The sequence below is a fragment of the Pararge aegeria genome, chromosome 25 (assembly GCF_905163445.1).
Source record: "Pararge aegeria chromosome 25, ilParAegt1.1, whole genome shotgun sequence".
Taxonomy (NCBI): Eukaryota; Metazoa; Arthropoda; class Insecta; order Lepidoptera; family Nymphalidae; genus Pararge; species Pararge aegeria.
The window spans coordinates 3,558,483-3,580,448 of NC_053204.1; the positions used below are offsets into that span (position 1 = coordinate 3,558,483).

General features: G+C 36.8%; 1 protein-coding gene across 1 annotated transcript in view; it reads right to left on the bottom strand.

Annotated features, from left to right (window-relative positions):
• Nucleotides 1-10,361: 10,361 nt before the first annotated feature.
• The window catches only part of LOC120634944 (dynein heavy chain 1, axonemal-like), a 117,053-nt gene continuing 105,448 nt past the window's right edge, over nucleotides 10,362-21,966 (bottom strand). Inside the window, exons 78-85 of the mRNA XM_039905841.1 lie at nucleotides 21,484-21,636; nucleotides 20,431-20,566; nucleotides 19,385-19,520; nucleotides 17,097-17,192; nucleotides 14,632-14,762; nucleotides 13,250-13,431; nucleotides 12,613-12,742; nucleotides 10,362-10,766 (exon numbers count right to left, since the gene is read on the bottom strand). Of these exons, the coding sequence (XP_039761775.1) occupies nucleotides 10,552-10,766; nucleotides 12,613-12,742; nucleotides 13,250-13,431; nucleotides 14,632-14,762; nucleotides 17,097-17,192; nucleotides 19,385-19,520; nucleotides 20,431-20,566; nucleotides 21,484-21,636 (1,179 nt within the window). The 3' untranslated portion in view covers nucleotides 10,362-10,551. The remainder of the gene's footprint in view (nucleotides 10,767-12,612; nucleotides 12,743-13,249; nucleotides 13,432-14,631; nucleotides 14,763-17,096; nucleotides 17,193-19,384; nucleotides 19,521-20,430; nucleotides 20,567-21,483; nucleotides 21,637-21,966) is intronic.

The window sequence follows — 21,966 nt, forward strand, 5'->3', positions numbered from 1 at the left end:
GTCGCAAGCCTGTCGCGAGATACGTAATCATTCTGCCGTCACGCACCTGTAACTTTTCAAAGTTCCAAAGCAATTTAATATCACTGCTTTTACCAGTACAGGAAAACATCGTGAGGAAACCTGCAATCCTTAAAGCTCTCCATAAAATTCTCATAGGCGTGTCAAGTCCACCAACCCACACTTGGCCAGCGTGGTCGACTACGGCTTATTATTATTCTAAAATTATTCACGTTGTTGCTAACAGAAATTAGGCACTTGTGTTTGGTAAAATAAATTTTAGCAGAATTGTGCCAAAAATTTAAACAATTTTGCGCAGGTACCTTAGCAAAGGCATTCCTTGATACGCTGCACTTAAAATGTAGATGGCGTGGTTCAAGGCACGGCCTGAAGCGGTTCCCGATGACCTCCCTAGGTATTAATGAGGAGGTTTTGGTTTTTTTTTTAATAGTAATTTGTAGACCCATTTGATGTTAATGGAAACCCATCGCCTATATATATAGCAACACTTCACAGTGCCGCCATGTGTCCATCAATTGACGACCAACTAGCGCAGTGGGCAGCGAGCCTGCTTTCTGAGTCCTAGGCAGTGGGTTCGATTCCCACAACTGTAAAATGTTTGTGTGATGAACATGATTGTTTTTCAGTGTCTGGGTGTTTATCTGTATATTATAAGTATGTAGGATCGGGCGGATTTTAACTTGATCCGTCCGACATCGTGTGGGCAATTTTCAGGTATCGTGCAATAAGAACACCTTTAAATTTGACTCGCTTTGTTCGAACACTGAATTTAACTAATATCGTAATAGCAAACTTTTAAAATAATAACCACTAAGATAAACGTAGGACAGTTCCGTGACGACGTCTTTCTGCCTTGCGTCCCAACTAATTAATAATCCCAATCTAGTCAGTAGACCCCGTCACGACTCTGTCGAAGCGCGTCAAAACTGTTGATGCATGCTAGCCGCTAGCTGGCGCGTTTGCGTTGCATTTTAGTGTCCGTACTCATTTCCGGCTGCGACAAGTATTTATGTGTATTATATTCATAAAAATATTCGACAGCTATCTTAGTACCTATAACACAAGCTACGCTTACTTTGGGGCTAGATGGCGATGTGTGTATTGTCGTGGTATACTTATTTATTATCAATCCGAGGCGTAGGTATTAACTATAACGCCTCATGTGTCTTTAATAAATAATACCCGCCACCACGCCATTCATGACGGAACACTGCAATGCTTTTTGGGGCAGGAATAAGCATGGATTTTTATATACAACGTCTGAATGAAAACCGAAATAATACTCCAGAGGCTTTTGAGGAAGAGGTACATAAGATAATGATGTACTCTCGGACTTGTCATTAAAACCAAAACGTTGATTGTTTCTGTGTTCTGCTTTATATTCCAGGAAACATAAGGTTCCCACGGTATTTGTGAAAAACCGTGATAAACGCGGACGAATAATAAAAACAAACTAAAACTTTACCTCTTTACAACATTAGTATAGGTACCTTCCCGGAAGAACTCTGTCATGAAAAGCTGAACTCCTAATAATTGTTAGTAATTCTGACAGGTTTCCTATAACTTGTACCGCATGCATGCACGTGACACATTTTCGGCGGAGCAGTTCCGAGGAAATGTGTTTCCACCTTGCACATTTTGTACTGTTGCATAAAATGCTGAATAAAACTTGACTCCTTATTCCATTTCCCAAGGTGTTAAACGGGTCTTCAAAACATATGTGGAAATAGAATTTTTTGGCGATATCCTTAGCGCTGCGTGAGCGCTGTGGTTTTAAGTGCTGGTTGCGGATTTGATAACCGGCAGAATAATTAAATTTTTAAATTTTCTCTGGTCTTGTCTGTGAAGCTTCGGGTGTGACTAGTTATCAACCTACCAACGAAGACGTGCCTCAAAGCGATTTAGCGTTTTATTTTCTTTTTATTTTATTTATTAGGGACAGTAATGTTAACAGAAATAGCAAAATAGACTTAGCTAAAAATAAAATAGCACTAGCATACCCACATCATTGTCTAAAAACTACTTATCTTATATTGAATAAATAAAGCTACAATAAATGTGAAAAATAAATTTTAAATGAATGTAATTATTTCAGGATTCCGACAGGATTTCAACCTGTGTCTCTGCTACTCCAAGTAGGTAACACACATACAAATTATAAAATTGAAAAAAAAAGATCATAAAAATAAATTAACAATTATTTACTTACTGCAAGCTACTATTAAATGGGACTTATTATTTTTATTTTTATATATTCCGCGTTCCGGTATAATGTTGCGGAGAAACCGACCTAAAAGTCCACCAATCCGCACTGGGCCAGCGTGGTGGACTACAGCCTTAACCCCTTCTTACTGTAGAAGGAGACCCGTGCCCTGCAGTGGGCCGATAATGGGTTGTAATGAAAAAAAGGTACGCCTGTTACCATCTTAAGACTGCATTATCACTGACTTTGGTCCTTGGTTGATCGATACAGGACCTCATGTTGCAGGGCGTGTTCTTTGCATGCCCTGAGAAGCGTTGCCATGTTTATAGGCTATGTTTTTTCCCTCTTCGCACGTGGTGGACCATCAATAAGAAGAAAAACTTAAAATATGGTTTGGCTAACAAAACTTGCAGGTTTAACCCGAGAGTTTCGTAAGCCGAACGATTTTTACCAGTTCCTACGTAGTAAGCGGCTAACGTGGAAACTTATGAATAAATTTCCCGGCAATCCGTCAAAGTTTGCGGATGCGATAGTGCGGACAACCGCTTTAAAACTGTGCAACTTTGTAGATTTCCAACTTAGGACGCGTTAACATAGAGCGTCCGTTTTACAGGTCCGTTTAAACGTATATATTGCTAGCGTATGTAGTTGTATGAGCGAGTTCATTCAGAATACAGTATTCCGGATCCAGTATAAAATAACTATCCGACAAAATAAGCAGCAATCCGTTTTACGGGTCCTTTGAAACGTATATGTTATAAGCGTATGAGTTGTGTGAGCCAGTTCACAAACAATAAACTACCAATTGACATCTTGGAGATGTCTCTTAAAAAGTTCAAAGTTTGTATTAAACGTAAGCTTATAGAAAAGTCCTATTATAGTATAAAGGACTCGTAAACGATAAAAAAGCTTGGGTGTAAATTATTGCTCTAACCAGGTTGATCTTCTAATAATTTAAAATGACATTGTGAGATGGTGATAACAAAAAAAAAAAACACCTGGCTAAGTTTGTTGTGGGCTTCTTCTTAATCCGGGACGCGTTTGGAACCCTCGTAGCTTTAGTTTTAAGTTTACGAATGTGGTTATCGCCATCATCTCACTACCGTGTAATTCTTATGTACGCATCAAAAGTGCCACCTATGGGCCTACTTGAATAAAGATATTTTTGACTTTGACTTTGACTATGACAGTATTCCGGATCCAGTAACAACAGAAATAGTTACTGATCCGTTTTATTGGATCGAAACCGCGCGAGACTTGGCAGTGGCACGGGGGTGCGCGGGGTGCGGTGTGCTGCACACAGCGCCATTTACAACGTCCACCCTCGTAGAAAGTAGACGATACAATGAAGAACGAAAGTCCAGTACCGTCGGATCTGTTAAAATGGGTCCGGTAAATGCTGTGCGAATATCCTCCAGTAGCGACGGATAAGTAAAAACGATCTTGTAAATGCTATGTAATATATTACCACCAGTAGCGACGGACCAGTTAAAATGGATCCTGTAAAATCGGTTATTCTATGTGAACGAGCCCTTATATTCTTTGCCTTCTTTGCTAAGTTGAAGTTGACTTAAGATCCCAGTTTTATTACTTTCCTTTCGGATTCATTGCTGGTGAACTTTAAAGTAATTCACACAATTTCAAAAATACCTGTGTCAATACCTCTTCGACCATTGTACTCGATGAATTACTTTATTATATTAAATATTTATTTAAGTAACGCCTAATCTAATGAGATTTCTAGGCATACCCAAACCGTTCACCAACAGTTATCATCTAAGAGTTGATGAAACGTTTATCATCTATAGACATAGTCGTCTAAATCATTATGCACATTCGATTTAGGCGATACCCTAGGCTTACTGTAATGGGGCATTCGACACAAGTTTTTTTTGTATTATATGCTACGACTAGTAGCCGTAGTTTCTTCTATTTTAACTTAAATACCTTAATTCGGTGACGACCTCCCTGGCAACGGTGAGCGCTGTGAATTTAAGTAGGAGGTCTCGGGTTCGGGTACTAATCAAGATATCATCGATGTAGCATCGTAAGTCGTTCTCCGTTGCCTCTTTCGACACAAGCAGAAAAAAGAATGGTAGTGAAAACTGTATTCTGATCTGCCATCAGACGACAACACAATTAATCTGATCCTAAGGAGCTCAGTTGGATTTACTTAAGGGGGGGGGGGGGGGTGACTACGGGGGTTTTTCTTTATTTTTTAATTTTTCTTTCTTTCTTTCATGCATGTAACATGCTAATCTTTACTTCGAGTGTGTGTGCTAGAGTGTATATGCTTAGCGTGTGTTTTGTGTGTGTGTGTGAGAAAATCTTTCAATTGAATTTATTTTAAAATAATCAAGTTTTTCCGCCTCTTAATGAGATTGAATCTGATTGATTAAAGCCACTTAAACATTTTAACTTACAGAAGTGTCTTGGTAAAGGTATAAAATGCGTTACGTTTATTATGTTACAATTTAAACGAATTCCTTGTTACCGGACCGTAAAATATTAATTAATTACATTATATTTTGGTCGACCGCTGGCTATAAAACGCATAAAGGCTTCATTAATTATACAATTGCGTTCGGTTAAATAATTTATTTGTTTTCGACTAACTTCCAAAAAGGCGGGCGTTATCGATTCTGTATATTTCGATGGTTAAATTTGTACGATTTGGCGTGGAATTGATATTTTTTTAATTCAATAGCGTGAGCATGTGTTGGAAAACGTGGGTATTGGACATGCATGTTGTTTGGTATATAAAATAATATAATACATAATTTAGTTGACTCCTCACTTCTTCTAAGTAATTTTGATTTTGCATGTCGTAGGGTAAATGCTAGTCGTAAAACTCCCTTTGCGTGGGCTAAATGGAAGACGAGGTATTTGGCAAATAATATAATACATAATTTAGTTGACTCCTCACTTCTTCTAAGTAATTTTGATTTTGCATGTCGTAGGGTAAATGCTAGTCGTAAAACTCCCTTTGCGTGGGCTAAATGGAAGACGAGGTATTTGGCTGGTCTTGTGCGTGCAATGCTTTCAACAGCAATAACAATGTGAGGCGGACATTTTCTAAGTCAAAATTGGCACTTTTAGGAAAATAATTATGGCTAAATAAGTAGTAAGCTTTTTAATGTTGTTTTTTTTTTTTTATTTTGTTGTATAATTTTATTTTGGTACTTAGTTTCTAAGCAATTGTGATTAATGTTATCATTTATGTATAAATAAGTTGTTTATGTGATATACAAATACGGCATTACTTTTATATATGATAGTATTGTTTGTTTCCCTTGAATAGCTAATGAATAAAATAAAAATAGACTCGTTTTCTCAGATCAAATATATAACATTTGATCTATAATCGGACAGACCATCCCTTTACCAAATATTTGGTATAAATTGTGGATAAGCGTTACGAAAGTAGGTTTGTTAGAATGGTATCATACTGCCCTCTTATTTTATTTTTTACTTTTACATTTGATAACTGCTTTGAAAAAAAATACACATACATACAATATTAGATTTCTATTTGTAGACAAAAACTAGTTACCACCCTAATGACAAAGACGTGCCACTTAGCGATTAAGATAATTATATACTTATACTAGCGGACCCCAGCGCCATCTGATCTGTCGGGTTGATTTGTGAATCTAAACCATCTAGGGTGCCACCCGAACGCATACCAAAAAAATCATTCAAATCGGTCCAGCCGTTTAGGAGGAGTTCAGTGACATACACACGCACACAATAAACATACATATAAGACTAGCTTTTGCCCGCGGCTTCGCTCACGTTAAGTTTTATTTTTGATTTGTTAAATTTACTACAAAGGGTTAAAAAAAGGTCTTGCTGCTTATAGAAAAATATGAACGGAAATTACTTAGAAAATCAGAAACTTTCATATAAATTTTGATCCCCTATGAAATACGTATTTCTTTATTATAAATCGAAAACCTAAAATCAAAGTTTAATTGATGTAGCTTGAAAAATAAATTGATAAATGGAGAATTTTTTACAAACTTTCATCCCATATTTAACCCTGATGGAATTTAAAAAAATCCTTTCCTAGCGGACGCCTACGTTGTAATAACTATCTGTGTGCAAAATTTCAGCCCAATCCGTCAAGTGGTTCGAGCTGTGTGTTGATAGATCAGTCAATCAGTCAGTCAGTCAGTGACCTTTGCCTTTTATATATTTTGATAATATACAAGTTATCAGCTGCTCAATAAATATTTTACGCAAAAAGGGTAGGTTAGGTATACTTTCGAAAATTTGTGCAGTTATGCTGATAATGCGTTTGGTGAAAATAATTGGTCATATACAATTACCAATCAAGTAATCGGTGAGTACTAAAGCAAAAATGATAACTTTTAGTTTTTTAATAGATGAATAAAATAAAAAAAATGTTTGAAATAAAAAAAAATATTTTCTAAGATTACGTTGACGAAACAGAGACAACTATTGCAATATCCTGTACAACCAATAGCTTGGACATGGTAATTATTAATGATATTATCACTCGCGTTTAGATGTAATTAATGTTTTAAAAGATAAAATTTAATTAAAAAAAAAAAATTGGGATTTTTCATAAAATAAACTTCTTTCTAAAAATATAAGATAAAATTAAATTTATATTTTAAAAAAAATGAATTAAAATAAAACGATAATTGTAAATAAGAAATGTGAATAATAAATGATTAAATGTAGATTAAAATTGTAGCTATATTTAATTAAAAATCGATTAAAATAATTTCTCAGCTTGAAATGACAGCTTAATTTATGTTATTTTTATTTATAAATAATAAAGACAAAAACAGGTTATATTGATAAAAAAAAATCTATTTCAGTTTCATACTCTATATTTAATAGAAGTGTGAAGTTGTTTACTCAAAACCTATTATGTCATTATTACTTTATAAAACTATTTACACTGTAACTTATAATTCATCTTACTTAAATTTGTATTGTTTATCGAAATTATTACTTACGAATAACTATTAATTAAATTTTATTCAATTAATTATTTAAATGTATATATATATATATAGATTATTTATTTATTATTCATAATTAACAATTCATCTCAAGGCCCGCGGATAGACAATATTTTTTGTTTTCTTATTTGGCGTATAAATGTACAAAAATTTTGGATTTCCTAATCTTGAGCAAGCAACATAAAGCTGGCCATGTGAAAAACATGCACTTGATAAATTTAATCCCGTAACTTGTAGCGACTGACCTTGAGCTTTGTTAATCGTCATCGCAAAAGCAAGGCGAATCGGAAACTGTAATCGTTTAAATGTGAATGGTAAATCGCTAGGAATAATAGGAATACGTGGAATCAGAACATCTTCTCCTTTATATTTTCCGACTATTATTGTAGCTTCAATCACATTAGGCATAAGTTTTTTAATGGAAAGTCTAGTTCCGTTACATAATTTTGGCGTATTTAAATTTCTAAGAAGTAGTATTGGAGATCCAATGTTCAACGTCAGCTTGTGTGAAGGCATTCCAGGTGGCTCTAAAGAGTTAAGAAATTCGACTGGATAATTTATAGCATCATTTTCTTCTGTAACTGTGTCAATAGATTTATATTCCGTAAAAGTTCCAGGAATCTTTAATTGTATCCTATCATTTATTTTATTTACATCATCATTCTTAGGAGCTAGGATAGCACGCTCACAAAGCCAATCATGATTCTTAAAGTTGGTGGCGATGTTAGGAAAAACTTTATTGTCAAGATCTTCTATTGATGACTGAAGTTGACAGAAATTCTGTGGGAATGATATTTCCTGTGTTGAAGGATCAACTGGAATTTTACCATCGCCCATATCTAAAAGTTGCTGAGCAAATGTTTTAGCAGAATCATCTTTAAGTAAATGCACACGCATATTAGTCGATAGTGTAATTTTTTTGACGTATTTCCAAAGAAACGAATACTTAAGGCATGCATTCAGCTCATCTGCTGGTGTTGATCGCTGAATAGCATGTTCGTTTTCTCCGTGGAAAAATACATGGTCATACCAATTTTTATGACAATCGGTTGAACGGGGCGGAAGTCGATACTTGACAGCGCCGCCTGGTGGGGAGTTACATCAATGGACATAGCATGTTCGTTTTCTCCGTGGAAAAATACATGGTCATACCAATTTTTATGACAATCGGTTGAACGGGGCGGAAGTCGATACTTGACAGCGCCGCCTGGCGAAGAGTTACATCAATGGGCATAGCATATAAACCTTCTCCGTGAAAAAATACATAAGCATACCAATTTTCATAATGATCGGTCAAATAGTTTCTGAGTTTATCGATGACATATATACAAACATCCTCTTTTATATATATAGATTACAAGCGGACCCCAGCGCCATCTGTCGGGCTGATTTGTGAATCTAAACCATCCAGGGAGGTTAGGAGTTCAGTGACATACACACGCACACAAGAATTATATATTATTTATTATGGGATTATTTTGGCATATTTAATTAAGTTTTTTTCTTTTTTATTGTTAAGCACGCTTAGCAAACCTCTCATCATGTAATAACTTTTGAGTTTTCATAAAAGTGAATAATTTTCTTATGAAAATAATAAATTTCTTAAACCGCGAGAATGCAACGCTTCAACTTTTTCATGGCTCAATGTTGCCAACAAAACTAGATAACCAATATTTTACGATATTATTTTTCGGTAAGTCATAACACAGACTAGGTATATAGTTGTTTAAATAATGAAATATTTGCTTTAGAATTATAACGCATTATACAAAGGAAATAGTTATTATTTTGGCATTTCTATATTATATTCTATATTTTATTTTATTATCTATGAATCCTGAAGTGATGTCGCTGCATGTACCTAAAGTAATTCTATGGCGTAACGTAGGTAAAAGTCGTGTGTCACTCGAGCGAGTTTTTGTTTGTTAGCGAGCGATTAAACTTTTTTTTCTTATTCTGATACATTGGCAAATCCAAATCCTTAAATTGTAAACTTAAGATGAGAACTTAGATCTTTGATAATAAATAGATCATCAAACCTTTAAGTTAAAATCTAACTCCGCTTAGTTGAGTTAAACTTTATAATTTGTACCCTCTGCCTCTAAAATGCGACCAAACTTCACTAAAACAAATAGGGGTTACGACAAATAGCGTACACGTGCGGTTTATGGCATCTGTTAGTTTTTATTTTAATGTGCAGACTAATTAAAGACATTATACAACATATTTTTTAATTCCTTAGTAAAAATTTCTTTAGAACTTTTTAAAAGCAAACCTAGAAATTGTTTTATACACAGTGGTAAATGAAGAAATAAAATTAAAAATATATTCAGATAAAATATTTATTATATTTTTTTTTCTTTTTTAGAGTTATTTCAATAAACAAACATCACTAACAGGTTACATAAAAAAGTAATTGAAAAAAAAGTTAGATAAAATTTGATTGGATATTTATTTTATGCTTCGTTAAGCATCTGGAGTTGACCCCGGTTATTGAAACTAACCAAGGTGCTAGGTTCGATTCCCATGCCTCGCCTAAGCATTCTGCGGAGTGCACGTTTATTCGCCGTACACGGTTATATCGAATCGGTGATAGCGCAGTGGGTAGGAGCTCGACTTCACTTTCGGGGTCCGTGTTCGAATCTCAGTAATTAAACGACGGTGAAGAAAAACATCGAGTGGAAACCTGCATGCCTGAGAGTTCTACATAATGATCTCAAAGTTATGTGGAGACAACCAATCCGCCCTGTGCCAGCGTGGTGGAATACGGCCTTAACCACTTCTCGCTGTGGGAGGAGACCCGTGCTCTGTATTGGGCTGGTAATGGGTCGATATGATGAAGATGATACCACAATGACAAAGACCAAGCAATACCGCTGATCTTCTCTTATTGTTAAATAAGATCATTAAATAAATAAATAAATATTTACTACGACAATACACACATCGCCATCTAGCCCCAAAGTAATCGTAGCTTATGTTATGGGTACTGATGAATAAATATAAATACTTATAATATACATATAAACACCCAGACACTGAAAAACAGTCATGTTCATCACACAAACATTTTCCAGTTGTGGGAATCGAACCCACGGCCTTGGACTCAGAAAGGTTGCTGCCCACTGCGCCAATCAGCCGTCATTACATTATTTTAGTACATTATAAGAGTATTTCTAGATTATTTTCTTGTTTCTAAGAAATTCGTTTTGTAGAAATCCATTCTATTGATAGTATCGATACATTGAGGGAGATTGTCAACCTTAATTAAATGTTCATTCCATACCTACCTGACTAAACGCTAGTCTAGACCTTTTGCAATTAAGGATCGACTTAATAATCTAGGGCGCAAAACAAAGCTACTCCGCGTTTGATCCAATGCGACTGTGGCTTATGCGTTACCAGCTCTATGGTCATCACGTAGTTGGTGGAGTGCCCCGTGGTGGACAGGGTACCAGCGCGGACCAGCGTCTTATACGTTGGACATTCGTAGAGGCCGGACGCCAAGCGATGGTTCTGTTCGGGTTTCATGTAGATTATCGCCATTTCTGCGGAAAATATAACAAATATACAGCGTGTCCCATAAATAATGGATCAAACTTATGCGGAAGATACATCACCCAATTATCTGAAACCAATTTGATCAGTTTAAAAAAAACCGTAGGTTGGTTAATCAACATTTCTTAAATATAGTTCAACAGTTACATACCACGATAATATTTTGGATTTGTTTATATTTCGACCCAGTTGCATGGATCGTTTATTACTAACCGGTACGGGCCGGAATATGTAAACAAATTAGTCATCCTGAACGAACTCGGAAGAAGTGTGTCGTTACGCGTGCGGCTATCTTATTTTTAACAAAGTGCCGGGAAATTAATGTTGTTCCGACTTGTGTGAGAATTGCGCCGCTAAAGATATTCCTAATTCCGAGCAAATTCTACGCATCGCGAGTGTCAAGTCGGAGTCCCGTCACGACCACGAACCATCGACAAATCCAAAAAATTATCGTGGTTTGTACCCGTTGAACTAGTTTTAAGGAACCGTAGTGACCAAGTTTATCGGTTTTTAAATTTTTTTTTAGTTTGTACATTTTTTCTACTCTAATACAGTTATTTTAACGCAGTACCACCTGTAATAAAATTTTTTTTTTTTATCTGATTTCTTTTATATATTGCTGATTAGTTTAATAATGTATTATGAAGACCATTTTTGTAAATAATGTTTTTTCTGTTTCGGAAAAAAAGTTACAATCTAATAATTAATTATCTCTGATTAAGACAACCCATTATAAACAATCTCTTGTAAAAAAAATGTATCACACAAGTGCGGATCTTTTGTGTTTAAATGACAAATCCTCGTTTCATTAGCGGTGTTGAAAGCCTCGTAACCTCGGATATGCCTGCCAAATTCTACTCTCTTGCTCTATGTTTATGTATGTGTAACTACTTTTTTTTTTCTCTGGTATACGGGTATAAGTGTACTAATTCATTCATTCAAACTGCAATCTCATTTTATGCTAACTGAAATAGCGATGGGCGGGTCATGTGGCGCGCTCTAAAGATGAGTGGTGGAGCGAGCGAGTCTTGCACTGGTGGCCCCGTGACCAAAGCAGGCCGCGCGGAAGGCCGCGCGCTCGTTGGAGAGACGACATTGAAGCTGTCGCAGGGCCCACTTGGACGAGGCTCGCCATTAATAGAGTGCAGTGGGGCAAGATGGAGGAGGCATTTACCCGAAGATGGGTCCCAACTAACTTTAATGCATGTTTATTTTTTAGATTTTCTTTATTTTGTTTATTTCTTTTTTTTTTTTTTGTAATTTGATATGTTGCTTGGGATTAAATGGCTTATTTATTTATTTATTTTATTTTTAATTCATTAATGCCTGATAGTTCTCCGTAATGTTCTCTAAATCGTTTAGTCTGCCAATCTGCACTTGACCAGTATTTTGGGACCGCCTATAACCTACTTATGCCTTCTCATGAGAGTAGACACGTTGGCCGGTATTGGGTATGGGTGGACGATGATGAATGAATGAATAAATGAATTAATACATTTTTATTGTACACCAAAGAAAAAAGTAGTTACAGAGTAATAAACATAGCGATTTGTTCCAGGCAATCTGAGGCGTAAAAGGAAAAAAACATAGAAAGGAGGTACAACAAAACAAAATATAGAAAACATGGAAAAAGGATGATGATAAGTAGAGTAAGAAAGATGCCACCAAATTGTACTCTCTTGCTGTATGTTTATATATCTGTAATCTGTAACTAAATTTTTTAATTAATTAGTTCATGATACCAAAACCATAACAAAGAATCTACCTTTAAGTGTGAAGAAGCCATGTTGGGCCGACCCCGAATAAGAAAAGGGACAAGAAGAAAAGTACGGTTACCAGTATGAAGCTCCTTTGGACGACTCTCTTCAAGAGCCATGTCCGCTCCGTTCCAACGAGCACCTTCCAGGAACAGACCGCTCACACAGCAGCCGTCGTCTGGCTTCTTTTGCGGAGGAAGCTGGAGTGCCTATGAGGTGGTGGAGAAGCCATTATTATAACAAGCATAAAGCTTGATGCAAGGTGCCTTAGTACAAGTTTTGTTCTCGCATGTCAAACTCTATACCGACAAAGCAAAATGGTCTCTCTATTTAGAGTCGCAAATCAATCATCCCGTCAAGAAACCCTAAAACGCTTAACCTAACCTAACCTGATTCAAATATGATCCATTTACTCCAATGTTCATTTATTCAAACAAACAAACATTTCAAAGAATTTCAAAAGCAACCTACTGCAGTAAATCTTTGATAGAAAGATAGTCACGAATAAATGATAATAAACATGATAATACACACATCTAGCCCCAAAGTATGCATAGCTTGTGTTATCGGTACTAACTAAGGTGACTGGTGAATATTTTTATGAAAATTATACATAACATATTTAATCACTCAAACATTTTCACGCTGTGGGTCGCTGCACACTGCGCCAAACGGCCGTCAAATTAATCAGCTAAATAAAGTTGTTTATCAGGTACCTCGAAAGCATAAGACACGGTGTCAATGGCTATGACATGTTTCCTTGCATAGTTCTGCAAGGCGCCGGTGAGGAATGCTTGCGGGAAGTAGAATCCAGATATCCAGAAGACCTTAGGGATCCCACCATCAGCCCATTGCTGCATGAATTGGACACGCATACACAGGTCTTTAACCCACGCCGCTGGCAAAAGAACTAAGTATTAATTTCCAAATGGCCCCTGCCGGGGATTGAACCCGGGACCTCCCAATTAAAACCGCACCGCTCACCGCTGCACAAAGAAGATCGTCGACATGGAATTTATATTATCAGTAAGGATTCAGTTAAAATTATGATATTGAATTTTATTCAATATCTCATCATCATCATCATATCAACCGACAGACGTCCGCTGCTGGACATAGGTCTTTTGTAGGGAGTTCCAATTTCCACGGTCCTGTGGCGCTTGGATCTTGGACTGGACTTAATGTGGTCTGTCCACCTCGTTGGGGCCGACCAACGCTGCGCTTACCAGTGCGGGTCTGCCATTCCAGCACCTTGGGACCCCAAAGTTCCATCATTTCCCCGAACTATGTGCCTGGCCCATTGCCACTTCAGCTTCGCGACTCGTTGAGCTATATCATTAACTATGGTTCTTCTACGAATGTCCTCGTTTCTGATTCTTCTATCTCCCGCTGAGTGACTCTAGGCTTTCATATGAGGCCCATATTTAGCGACCATGTTTCTGACTCTGTTTCAGGTCATCACTGGTTATATCTAATACTATGTTTTTTGCGCCTCGTCAAAAAGCCCACCCCTGGTTACTCCCGGGCCAAAAGAGTTCAACAGTCTGATAGTATTTCCGCACTGTATAGCGAACGTCAATCTTCGGGGCCAGGTAATCCCTAGAGCGAAGCCCCTTTCCCGCGAACGGTGCCCAATCGCCCGTTTTCACTGACGAAGGACAAGGCTATGCCTAAGTAAGGCCTTATCTAAGATTCCATACTTTTACCTATCACCAATCGATTTTCACTAGGCAACTCATATAACCCATCTTGTCTATGGTTATTGCCAAAAGGTGTGGCGCGTCAACGTCAATGTCATCTGTCAAGTGTCAGTTTACGAGTCTCCGAACTCTGCGATCCGCCTTTTCCGAACACTTTGACATGACATTGAAATTAATAGTTGTGAAAGTTTTTTTTTCTGTAGGGGACACTTGAGTCACTATGCATCTGATTAAGTTGATTCCTAGGTTCAGTGAAAACTGGTATTAGTGCTTAAACGACGCCTAAAATCCCGTTTGAAACTCTTATTGCCAACTAAAATAGATTTCCCACATTTTACATATGAAACAAAAAGAAAAAGTCTATCTGGACGTATAAAGATGATAGAAATTACTCTTACCCAGAGGTTTAAGCGAGGGGTATGCCCGTGAGCTCCACATACTTGGCACAGCATTACGCGCTAAGCTATTTGACATGCTTTCCAATGCCTCCGACATCACGACCAGACCTTTTAATGCTTTTTGAAGATCTCTGGACACAAACAAATCAGTCAACACGGCTAGCATAGGTGGGAGAAATAAAAGGTATTCCCCGGTTATATTCAGAGACAAGGAATCAAGTTAACTTTTCCATCTGCATCAGCACAGCAACATAGAGAAGTTAAGGTTTGATATTATACGTATCTTCTTCTTTAGGTACCTCCAGAGTGTATGCATAGGGTATGCAGATGATATAAACTGAAGAAAATCACCCGTACGAGTTAAAAAAAAACGTAAGGATAGGCATTGTAAGAGTTATAAAAAGCCTACCCTTAAGTGTTTATAACACGTAGTGATGATTTTCTTAATTTTATATCATCTGCATACCCTGTGCATACTCTCAATGCACGCCACTGGGTGCCTCTACAACTAGTGAAGGTTGGCCGTCAGTTTTTGATAATTTTCCTTCTCTCTCGCGAGGCTAAACAGCTGGGCGGCACTTATACGTATATTATCCGAAGATATTTCTCTCACTTATACGTATATTATCCGAGGATATTTCTCTCACTTATACGTATATTTTCTGGATATTATCTAGTAGGAGTACAGCTTTTTTGCAAAGCTCGTTTTTGACTGAAGGGCGTGGGAGCGGGTGTTATTACATGCGCATGAGATTTGACACCTACGCCTCAAAAAAACGATGGACACAGGGCGGCATATTGCAGGACGTGCTCCTTGCATGCCCTGTGAATTATTACTTTATTTATAAGCGATGATTGTAAACTTATTATCAGGTGAGCCACCTGCTTGCTACGTGAATTATTACGATATAAAAATAAAAATAAACCACCCGCTCGCCAAACACCCATGCTCGAAGAGTGGATAAATTGTGGGAGAAGATAGACATATTGTCCTTTTACCGTGGGGATAAATTACTCCTGTGAATACTAGCCTTGCTGTGTTAATCCAAAATATAGCAACGTCAAATAAATAAATAAAAATACTACGACAATACACACATCGCCATCTAGCCCCAAAGTAAGCGTAGCTTGTGTTATGAGTACTAAGATGGCTGATGAATATTTTTATGAATAGGACAGATAAACACTTATAATATACATATAAACACCCAGACACTGAAAGACATTCATGTTCATCACACAAAAATTTTCCAGTTGTGGGAATCGATCCCACGGCCTTGGACTCAGAAAGCAGAAACGTCAAGTTCTTTGACTTACTATATTTCCATTCGCGAGAAACTCCACTCACAAAAATACAAAATACTTATAACAGGTTATATTACATATGTTTATCTTTAATTCTTGAATAAATATATGAACTTTTATTGTAACCCATATAAATAAAAAAAATATAACAGACAACAATTTTTGTTGTTATTACATCTTTCATTCCAGTTGTCTGTTACATAGAGCAAGTTAGTTCGAAGTTCTAGGCAACAAAAGGCGTAAAAGAACATAGCTATGGAACTAAGTTAGGTGGTGCGAAATGGTTACTTAATTACATTTTATAACAAAATTAATATATATGTATAACAACCATAATATATATAAACATACATAAAATAAAAATAAAAATGATAAAAACTACACAACATTTTGTATGATTCTTTAATATTTTGTTATACTAAAAATCTACTATTATTTCGTGGTTCTCAAATACACACTTTTTCTTTCTTTCTTTCTATTGCCCGACTGCCCCAGATGTAGGTATGTGATATTTTACGTAATAATCTACATTGATCTACATGCTCTTGTTGTACTAATCTAAATCTGTCTATTTCTACTAAGCGATAAGGCCGCCTTTTGTATTCTACTTCCGTCTATGTATTTATATTCTTCTTTTATTTCCTTAACTCCATAGGGCTGTACAAATATAATAATAAAAATTGGTTGTCTGTAAAGTCGGCTTACTGACGATAGTTGAACGTGACAACGTCGTAAGAAAATACTGATGAAATGGTTGCATTTTTCAAAAGAAAATTTTAATTTTATTTGTTTGATAGATATTATCGTTGCTATAAACAATTGACACCACATACACTTTTCACTGCACTTCATCCTTGCCGAAAACATGTTAATGAATTATTGTATAGAAGCCGTCCACGCGGACGCAGCGCTCACTCAAGTAGGAGAGAGACAGATGTCGAACGCGGAGGCCGACTGTGCCTCTTTGTCGCTCGTTCCGCGCTCTCGCTTGCACTTCAAGCCTTGAATGGAACGCCTCAGAGCGAGGTAACGCCGCATACGTCATGTTTTTTCGTGCGTGCAGCCGGCTCCATCGAATTATAAGACGTTGTCACGTCAATAATTTCCTTTGATTGCGCCTCAGTTGGAATACACTAGTTTGTTTATTTAAATGAACTAACCTCAGAGATGTGTTTATGACAGTAAGCAGCTTATTATATCTTATTGCTTCTTGTATCAGCACGGTGTTCAGGGACTCCTTGTATGATACAGGATACCTGGTGGCAAATTGGACGTTTGAATAGTTCATTGTTCGCTTAATTCCATTACTTATAGAACCATTTCCCAAAAGTATATATAAGGTCTACCGTAAAGTTCCGTCCGTTTTAGAATGAAACAAAGGAATACACTTTTTTCATACTTTGGATAAACTTTACTGAATAATATAATTGCCATAATTATTTATGACTTCTTGCCAGCGTTATGGCAATTTGTATATCCCATTTAAAAAAAATGTCTTATCTCTAGAGGCCAAAAATTGAACCAGTGCTTGTCTGAAATCTTCTTCGTTCTTGAATTGTTTGCCCCGCAAGAAATTTTGTAAGGTCAGAAACAAGTGATAATCAGATGGCGCTAGGTCCGAGGAGTATGGTGGATGCGTCAGAATTTCCTCTAACATCATCTTGACAGTATCGTCGTCGATCAAAGATGGTCGCCCAGAGCGTGGCTTGTCAGAAAGGTCGAAATCACTTACATGAAATTTTTCGTATCCGAAACCATCTTCTGCATTCTATCATGTTCTACCAAACACTTTCAATACATTTCTGTACGCTTCTGTAGCATTCCTTCCTTGTTGGAATTCGTACAAAATACGTAATCGTAAATGAACTTTGTCGGTAGCCATGGGTACGCGATCGCGTCTCACTAATTACTAACAAGAGCTTAGTTTTAGTTCATCTGCGACGAAAATGTGTATACATTGTTAGCGATCAAAAGAAAGAGCCAAATATGTGTCCCAGGAACATGCGCATACTTGTTGAAACTGATTCTAACCAGAGCGGACAGAACTTAACGGTAGACCAATTATTATATTGTAACCATCATCATATCAACCCATTGGAGCGACTAGATATTATGCGGAGGTACAACATCAACAGATTTGACGTAGGTGCTCTAACAAGCCTTCTCTCTCAACCGACCACGGAAGATTTCAGGTCAGTTGTTGAGATATTTTTGCGTAGGCAGCAATAAAAGATTGTATCTGTTACATTTCTCTTACAGAAGGTATTATTGTAATAATTAAGTTTTTTGCTATTTACCTAGTTACTTATGGGATGATGGGGCTGGCATATCCGTGTTGGATTAAAGTCCCAAATAAATAAAATAAATAAATATACTACGACAATACACACATCGCCATCTAGCCCCAAACTAAGCGTAGCTTGTGTTATGGGTACTAAGATAACTGATGAATATTTTTATGAATAACATACATAAATACTTAAAATATACATATAATATAAACACACCCAGCACTGCAAAACATTCATGCTCATCACACATACATTTGCCAGTAGTGGGAATCGAACCCACGGCCTTGGGCTCAGAAAGCAGGATTGGCCAATCGGCCGTCAAATAAATAAACATTAAGAAAAAAATATATCAACCCATTACCGGCCCATTACAGGTTACGGGTCTCCTCCCACAATGAGAAGGGGTTAAGTACCTTGGTTCACCACGCTGGCCCAGTGCGGATTGGGGGACTCCACACAGCCTTGAGAACATTATGAAGAACTTTCAGGCATGCAGGTTTTCGATTGTTTTCTTCACCGTGATTTTTAATTGCTTAAAACGCACATAACTCGCACATAACTACAAACAAAGGTTGTCTGGGAGAGATCGCTTTAGCGATAAGACCGCCTTTGCACATCTAAACTAGTTTTTTATTTGTAAATGTGTTTCTTTGTATTGTATTTTGTTTTTGTGTGTGCAATAAAGAATTAAATAATAATAATAACAATGTTAAAAGCTACAGTCTGTTGGGATTCGAACTCGGCCCCCCGAAAGGGAAGTCAAGGTCTTACCCACTGGGCTATCACCGCTTGTAATATCTAGTCGAAATTATCGAAATTTTCCCTTTACCTCAATCTTTATTTTTACTTTAGATAGAGTTGAGTATAAATACTCAACTCTATCTAAAGTAAAAGTAAAACTTAAAAAAAAAAAATCTTTCTTTCAAAAGCAACTGCAAATTCAAGTGACTCTACAATTCTCACCTTAACGTCCGAGACACAGGGGTATATCACCGCCTAGTTTCAAACTCTACGAATTTACTAAGAATGTCTTAAAAGACAAAACCCAGTTCTAAACATGGGCCCGACCGAGGGATGAACCTAGGACCTTGTCTGCAGTCGATATGCTTTCCACGACCGCCATTATTTTTTCGTACAATAAGTGTAAAGGCACTCACGTAGTGGCAATTAACTTCTGGTCGAGCAAAGGTGGTAGTACACCTAGAATATCCTTGGCAGCCAATTCTGTCATCTCCTCTGCGGACAATCCACCTTCACCAATTACTTCCTTAGGTTGGAGATTGCTTAGAATATCTGTGAGAGAGAGCACAGGAATCTTTGAATTTATCTTATTTATATCTGAAATTATTAAATGTTTTTTTTTTATTTAAATAGAGACTGAAATCTCGGAACCTGCGTGATTGGAAACACCGTCTCTGCTTCTGCTCCTTTTGTCAGTTTTATATCCAAATTCAAAGTTAATAAACTTGTCAAAGATAATTTTTTGTCTGAATCTGCGGATCTTCAACATGCCCTTTCCCTTCTGTTTTATTTGTGGTTTGACAATATTGTATATATTTATTTATTATTGATATTAATTATATAGGTATATATTAATTATTATCAGTATCTATATATTTTATAGTAAGTTTATTATATGTATATATTATATTTGTACATATAAGTATATATGCATGTTTATTTAAATGCACCACCTACCTCTCTTCTTGAGCTGTGTTTAACGCTTTTGGTTGGAAGGAAAGGAAGAGATCGCTATGTAGCGATAAGGCCGCCAAATTGTACACTTTTAGTTAAATTTTTATTTATAATTTTACTATATGTTTATGTGGTGTACAATAAAAGTGTATTATATATGACACCACCACCGATTTAGAACGCAGATTCTCCCGAAAATAAGAAGTCAAGTAGTCGTAATCCTCACTTCCAACAACTTAATTTTTTTTTTTTTTTGTAATTTTTATTCTACAACACGTTAGCCCTTGAAGAGAAGAGAAGAATGCGGGCTTTCAAGCCACTTCATCATTCACATTCCTTGCTATCTCGCATGTTACAGTGGTATCAGTGGTAGGTAGGAGGACCGTTGCTTTCAAAGCACTCAGGCTGCGGTAGCCGGAGCGTAGCAATGAATAAATTTCAAAGGAAGATTTCCTTCAAGTGCAGATAAAATTAGGTGTAATATATTGTGTAAGGTATGAATACTTACTGATACAAGTTCTTGTTTCCGATGTGGCGTAACTGATGTTAGCATTGCTATGGAGTCCAAACAAAGACGGGTCGTCATTCAGCGGCAAGGTGCGTATGTATTTCGTGTAATCATCGATTGTGAACCAAGAGGGTTGCTATAAATATAAGTCAATCATTTGAATTAAACAATAAATAAGAGACAGTCGCTATAAGACTAATAGAAAATGCATATACTAATAGGTAGGAGAGCCGTAGCTTAATTGGTAAAGCGCTCAGGCCACGATTGCCAGAGAGTCGCAGGTTCAAATCCTGTTGGTTCCGAAATGTTTTAAATGCATTTTAAATTTATAAAATTAATAACTAAGAGGTTTGCGTTTATCTGCAATTAGCGGGGTAACGAGCACTGTGAGATCTAGAAAACGTTAATCTGAAAAATATCACAAAGAGCAATTCTAAAGCTGTAAGAAAACTCAGTCGGTTAAGTAAATTATTCTATCGGAGGCTCAAAATCAGCCACTTTCCAACCTTGAACTCAAGACACTTATAAGTGGGAAACACTTAATCAATTAAATGATATCAACCTATCACGAACTCCCTGAAATTCTTGCTAACCATCAATAAGTCCGGACAGGAAATATAAGAAACGAATTGAATTCTATCGATTCTCAGCATCATTGAATTATAATATAAAATTTATATCTTCATAGAGTGACTCCATAGAGTGACTCCATAGAGTGACTCCATAGAGTGACTCCATAGAGTGACTCTATAGAGCGTCTGGTCGTGCAGGTCAAGGTGGAGGGCACTAGAGGTCGAGGAAGGTCAGCCATGCGATAGACCGATCAGATTAAGTCTTCTGTGGGTGGCCCTTTGCACGAGTGCACCAGGCTTCCGGCCAGCCGAGAGAAGTGGCGTATGCTGGTGGGGCGTGTGACATCTGCCCTCAGAGACGCTTCATGATGACCACGACCACTCTGTCAAGAGTGTAACGACAAAGAAGAAGAAGAAAATTTATATCAATACAGTTGATTTTATGAAAAACTATATTAAAGATGCTGTCGATAAGAATCACCTGTTTGTAAGCACCACTTTCGTCGAAGATGCAGCGATCATTGAGAACAGCAGTAGTGTAATAGTCAGATAACAAACACAGCAAGCATCGCCGATCCCAGTCGTCAGTAACACGCCCACCGTAATTAATATGCCCTGCTGTGTAGGTCAACATCTAGATTCATGATAAAAAATCATAAAGGTTCATAATATAATGAACGTCAACACATTTTATGAATATAGTTGTAGTGAATGTGTACTAGTGAATTTGGCTTTTGATTAGAACTTGTGACGTTCTTTATGTTACCGTGACGTAGCATTAAAATAATGGTGTGAATTACATAAGGTGTATATCAAGGACGCTAGGAGTCGTTAAATACCGGATATTTAACGTGTCGTTATAGATGTATCGGTTTATTTATTTATTTCATTAGAGATACCAACGATACACTGCATTATCATTTATAATTGTAAATTATAGTCCGAGTACAGTTATCACTTACAG